We start from the raw sequence: 6,458 nt of genomic DNA on the forward strand, positions 1-6,458 counted from the left end.
GCATTCCTGTGATGCAGGCGGAGAAGCACAAGAGATCTGACTTCTGAGCTAAAATATGAAACATGTTGTACACTTCAATGTCAGTCTAAATAAGAAATAAAATTAGAACACAATTTAAAATTATTTTACTAATATAATAATATAATATAATATAATATAATTAATATAATATAATACAGCTTGATTCTGAATATAAATCACAAAAATGATTTTTTTAACAGTTTGTAAAATGATTTGCAAAAAAATTGTAAAATGTATTTATGTTGAAATTAATTTACTTTCATTAGATTTCTTTAAAAGGGATTACATTTCTGAACTAAAAGATCAAATGTCAGTGTCACTTTAAATATACCCTGAATATAAGAAATAAAATGAGAGATTTCTGTAATTCTTTCAAAACAATATAATATAATGAAATATAATACAGACAGATTCTGAATATACATAGATCACAAAAATGATGTAAAATTGTTTAAAAAATGTCAAATGTATTCATATTTTATTTAAAGCGATTCAGTTTCTGAGGTAAAATATCAAATACATATCTCAGTGTCACTTTAAATATACTCTGAAAATGGCTGATAATAAGAATAATTGTCTTAAGTCATTCAAAACAATATAATATACTGTTATATACAGATAGATCAGATTTGTTTGTTCAGGCAGTCCGGTCAATATCCGGTATATGTATATTTATGGTGTATATTTGCATGTTTGCTGTAGTAAGGATGTAATCAACAGCGTGAGGCCAAGAAATACAACAACCCATCAGACACATATGCAGATATGCATAATAATGTGCCATTTATGTCATTCCATGCACATTATGTCCTGAATGGCAAACAAAAACTACTTCTGAAAAATTAGATTTTAATTGATTTCAAACCACATATGTATTGAGGACCTTTAGATATTTTTTAAATAAAACCAACGAGACAATGGTAGTTATTAAGAACGAGAGTTTTTTTTCTTGATTGTTAATTAGTGTATGAACTGGTTTGTGGTGTGTTTTCTGTCTAGTTCTCCCCACTGTGACTCTGAAACCCACTAAAGTGACCATGCGGAAAGGGTTAAATGTGACGCTGGTGTGCAACACCTCAGGAACGCCCACACCGACTCTGAACTGGACCACCTGCAAATTAAATTCAGCGTACGAGGTAATTCTAACCCTCATCTCAGATTTACAAAGTTTCAAATTTACAATTAAGTTGTCATTTTAAGTGGCTCTTGCAGTTTCTTTTCATTCTGATTCTCCTGTTTTCAATTTTGAGAAAAAAAATCTTAATCGGGAGGTATAAACTAATAAATATTATAAATATAATAAAAATAATTGCAAGATATAAACGCAGAGTTGTGAGGTATGAACTGCCAATTCTGAGAAGAAAAAGAGGGAAAAAGTCTTAATTGTGAGAGAAAAAGTTGCAGTTACTTCTTTCATTTTTTTATTCCATCGCAAAAACAAAAAAACATAATTGCGAGATGTCAATTCAGAATTCAGAGAAGAAAAGTCAGAACTGCGAAAAAAAGTTCATATTCAAAAGTTCAAAAGTTCTGAGTTTATATCTATAACACTGAAAATATGATTCATTGAATTTACTATTTTTTTTACGGTAAGTGGTTGCAATCAATTTATTTTAGCTACATTTAAATAAACAAATTTTGCTGAATGTTAGTCAACTAAATTTGTTTATTTAAATGTAGCTAAAATAAATGTATTGCAACCACTTACCTTATATTTAGTATCATTTATTTTTTTTATCCAAATTGGGAGTTTATATCGCACAATTCAGAATTTTTTCTTGCGGTTCTGAATTTATATCTCAAAATTCTGACTTATTTTCTCGTAGTTCCAACTTTTTTCTTTAGAATTTCTCACAATTCTGAGGAATAAAGGCAGAACTGTGAGATATAAACGCAAATGTTGCAACTATCTTTTTACATGTTTTATTCCATGTCAGAAGCAAAAAAAATAAAAATAAAAAATTGTGAGATATAAACGTAGAGCTCTGAGGAAAAAAAGCCTGATTTGCGAGATTTAGATTTCAATTACAAGAAATTTCAAGAAAAAGTCTGAATTGTGAGATAAAATGGCAGAAACAAGCTTCCATACAGACCGTGGATAGCCACACAATTTATTTTCTCTACAACAAATGAATATAGCAGAAATAAGTTTGCGATGTCTTGCCAGATTTGTTGCAAGAGGTAGTCAACATACCTGCAATGACATTTTGACAAGGTTTCTGATTGTATCATTAGGGAACTAGCTTTTTTCAGCCCTTAGACATTTTGATAATTCATTGTGAAAGTTATGCATTGTTAATGCCTTTCTTATTATGTGACATTTGCTTTAGAGTTTTACTGAGAAGATAGCTTGTAATTATTTGATCACATTTATAATAAGTGAAATATGGCATTTTTGTTGATTTTAACAGATTTTAAGGCTTTGATTTATGGAACAGGGCACAAAAACCTTAAAGTTAATATAAACAGTCATTTGCAAACCATTTTCTTAATGTGGCGTAACAGGATATTCACAAAAACAACAATGCGTGAATAGCTGTTGGTTAACATCATCCAAATGGTCGTCCGCCTAAGTGACGCCAATGGAAAAAGAAAGTCATTTCAGAGGAGTAGCAAATGATTGCATTTTGATTAAAGACAAGTATTTTTTTCTTTAGAGTAGCATGCAAAAATTAATTGTGCACAATAAGGCTATAAGAATTCTGTAAATAGGGAGGAGTTGAATTGCATGTAGGCTTTAAATAGAAATGACATTGACATTGCTGTAACTCACACCCGCAGCACGAGCGCACAGGTCAGATGTCAGAGCTCAGACTCGTGAATGTCTCTTCCCTGGACAACGGATGCAAAATCACCTGCAGGTCTGAAAACATGGTGGGAGAGGCTGAGGCCTCTGTGGATCTGGACATATTGTGTAAGTTACCAAGATAATTATTGCATAAGACTGGCATAACTACTCATTTATACGGGAAATCACATTTATACATTTGATTTATTTTTTTATACACACTTATTGTTTTTGAAAGAGGTCTCTTATGTTCACCAAGGCTGCATTTGTTTGATTAAAAATACAGTAAAAACAGGAATATCATGAAATATTATTGCGATTTAAAATAATTGTTTTCCATATGAGTATTTGTCACAATTCGCTACTGTGAGGAGCACGGAGTGAGGAACGAGGAGACATGGAGTAGACTTCAAACAAACTGACTTTAATTAACATCCAATGGAACCAGGAACACACACGTAGCGGGGTAAGACGAACATTCAATACCGGGAATCAAACACATGGGAAAACTAGGTCACGGAGAGCACATGGGGAGGGAAAACACAACAAGACAGGTCCATAACCCTGACATATCGCCCCCCCCTCCCAGAAGGCGCGTCCTCGCGCCATATAACAACAGAGGTGGGGCATGGGTGGTAACCTGGCTTGGGAGGAGGACGGGCACCCGGGAGGGGGCCGGCAGACAGAGTCCAGGGAGGTGACGATGGAGGGAGGATCCGGAGGGCCAAGGCGAAGCGGATGGCGCCGGCGACTGACGCGGACGCGTGGATCCAAAAGGCCGAGGTGGATCTGGAGCGATAGAGGACTGAGGAGGAGCCGAAGGGATGAAGGAGCCTGACGGAGCCGGAGGGACGAAGCGCAGCCGGAGGAGTGGAGTCCCGAGGCGCAGGATGGTCGATGCCAGACCAAGGCGGAGCCGGAGGGACGAGGGAGCCCGGCGGAGCTAGTGGACTGCCGGGCCACGGCGGGAAGGAGGGAGCTAGGAGCCATGGTGGAGCCGACGGGTAAACGGGCCGAGGCGGAGTCTGGGGTTTAGAGGCTGGAGGCAGAGTCAAGGGATATTCCAGCCACGGCGACGGTGGAGGATGGCAGTCGCACCGTGCTGAGCCCTCTCTGGGCTAAACTCGGGGACAGGAACCCTCTCTGGGCTAAACTTGGGGACTGGAACCCTCTCTGGGCTAAACTCTGGGCATAAAACTAATTTATTTTAAATCAAACACACGGGAAAACTAGGTCATGGAGAGCACATGGGGAGGGAAAACACAACCAGACAGGTCCATAACCCTGACAGTATTATTATAAAATGAAATTTATTCCTGTGATCAAAGCTGAATTTTCAGCATCATTACTCCAGTCTTCAGTATCACTTGATCCTTTAGAAATCATTCTAATATGCTGATGGTGCTCAGGAAACATGATTATTATAAGTGAAAACAGTTTAATATTTTTGTGGAAACCATGATATGTTTTTTTTTCAGGATTCTTTGATGAATAGATAGATAAAAAGAACAACATTTATTTGAAATTGAAAACTTTTTATAACATTATAAATATGTTTACTGTCACTTTTGATCAATTTAATGCATCCTTGATTAGTATTAATTTATTTTAAATGAATAAATACATAAATAAATCTATCTTACGACTTTGAACAGTAGTGTAAATCCACATTCTTTCATTTTTCAGAGTTTCATTAAGCAAAAATTCAGAATTTTGTCAGGACAATTTGTACTTTTATAAGACTGTTGTTGATGATATGTAAAATTGTGCAGTCTTTTTGGGGCATTTTTGCAGCTTATTTTCAGTAAATTTTCAGTAAATGTTCTGTATTTTTATTGTATTTATTATTTTATTATTCATTTATTTATTTTACTTTAATAGAGCTAAAAATCCTGTTATATTAATTTTAATCAATTCATTAGCAACAAGAAGTTCCTCAAATAATGCATTTCAAGTATTCAAGTTGAATACTTCTTATTGAAATGCATTATTGTTTTACTATTATTAATGCTTGTATGCCATTTATTCTGTGTGTTTATCTGTGCCATTTATTTGGGATGCCAGTTCCACCTGTAATCAGCAAGCTGATGGATGCAGTCTCAGACCACCACTGGTGCATTCCCTTCAGCGTGTCGGGCAACCCAGAGCCTAAACTGAGCTGGTTATTAAATGGCAAACCCGTGGAGGAGGGTCCCTTTATCCGCACCATGATCCACGATTACTCAGAGGGCGGGTACCACGGGTGCTTACACCTGGACAGTCCCACACACATCAACAATGGAAAATACTCGCTGCTGGCCAGTAATGAATACGGAGAGGACCGCAAGGCAGTATTTGCGCATTTCATGCACGAGCCTTGGAACGGTAAGCTGAAATTTGCATGCAACCAAATCAAAACAATTACAGTAAATGTGACTACAGTGTCTGAAAAGTTGCATTATTTGTTTCCTTTTCCATGTTTATCCATCAGAATCAGTTACTGATCCACTGTATTATGGTGAGTCTCTTTTAAGAGTTCATCATCAAATTATAGAATAATGTCAATAATCATCATAGTCATAGTTGACCAAAAATGTAGATTTTGATATCATTTATTTGCCATTTTAAACCCATAAGACTTATTTCTTGTGTTCCACGCAAAAAAAAAAAAAAAAGGCATATGGGTTTTAATCAAGTTAGGTGTTGATAACAAAATGTTCATTTTTGGGTTAGCCTTCCATAGTTAGTCATTTATTAAGTAATACATGTATTATTATAATGTTATTAAGTCTTTATTACAATAATAATTCATTAAAAAGTTTCTTCTTCTTCTGTTTCTCTTTTTGTGTGTGAGATCCCACTACAGGTATGAACAAAACACACATGAACATGCACGTTATAGATCTGTAGTCTAAAAGCACATGTATCTCAGTGTTTCCTCTCGTACTAACAGATGACACTCCTCTTGGACCGCCTGAGGGCAAAGTCGCTGTGAGTAAAATCCTGTTATTTGTGTAGTTTTTCTTGCGTCAAAATAATAATATAACATGTCTGTTACGGTTGTATGTAGTATGATTTTATACACAATACAAAGTGGAGTGGCTAAAACCCATAAACCGGGGCAAAATCATTATTACACACACTCTCAAGTAGCTCATTCCTCTTATAAAATGACAGCAATATGACAAATGACACTGATGCGTTTAAATAGTTACTTGTATTAATATTAATAATTGGATTAAAGTCCATTAGGCTGTTTGTGTTTGGCAAACAATGGAGCGTCTAGCCACATTGATATAAAACGTGTGTTCAGTGGTGTACGTTTAACAGCTTCAAATGTATTTCATCAAAATTCACAATCTGAGCTTTTAATAAATTTCATTACATCACACATATAAAAATGGATCATAAAATTAAAAAGCAAGGAAACATGATGCATTCAGATTTTTAAGTCTTCTCAATGTTGTCTTAATGATTATAATAAGTGACCCTACATTGTTTTGTCAATTTGAATTGATTTTGTTCACAAAATAAAAAAAATGCCTAATTTAAGTAGTTGTTCAGCAAATTTTCAGTTAGTAACACAATAAGTTGATTTATTGTTTTAATTTCTGTGTGTGTGTGTGTGTGTGTGTGTGTGTGTGTGTGTTTGTGTGTGTGTGTGTGTATA

General features: G+C 35.3%; 1 protein-coding gene across 1 annotated transcript in view; it reads left to right on the forward strand.

The window, feature by feature from the left end:
- The window catches only part of LOC107664539 (BDNF/NT-3 growth factors receptor), a 52,828-nt gene that overhangs the window by 6,006 nt on the left and 40,364 nt on the right, over positions 1–6,458 (forward strand). Inside the window, exons 6-11 of the mRNA XM_016455130.1 lie at positions 1,021–1,157; positions 2,803–2,935; positions 4,874–5,173; positions 5,280–5,306; positions 5,643–5,654; positions 5,742–5,779. Of these exons, the coding sequence (XP_016310616.1) occupies positions 1,021–1,157; positions 2,803–2,935; positions 4,874–5,173; positions 5,280–5,306; positions 5,643–5,654; positions 5,742–5,779 (647 nt within the window). The remainder of the gene's footprint in view (positions 1–1,020; positions 1,158–2,802; positions 2,936–4,873; positions 5,174–5,279; positions 5,307–5,642; positions 5,655–5,741; positions 5,780–6,458) is intronic.

This window comes from Sinocyclocheilus anshuiensis, unplaced genomic scaffold (genome assembly GCF_001515605.1).
Source record: "Sinocyclocheilus anshuiensis isolate Anshui unplaced genomic scaffold, SAMN03320099.WGS_v1.1 scaffold449, whole genome shotgun sequence".
Classification (NCBI taxonomy): domain Eukaryota; kingdom Metazoa; phylum Chordata; class Actinopteri; order Cypriniformes; family Cyprinidae; genus Sinocyclocheilus; species Sinocyclocheilus anshuiensis.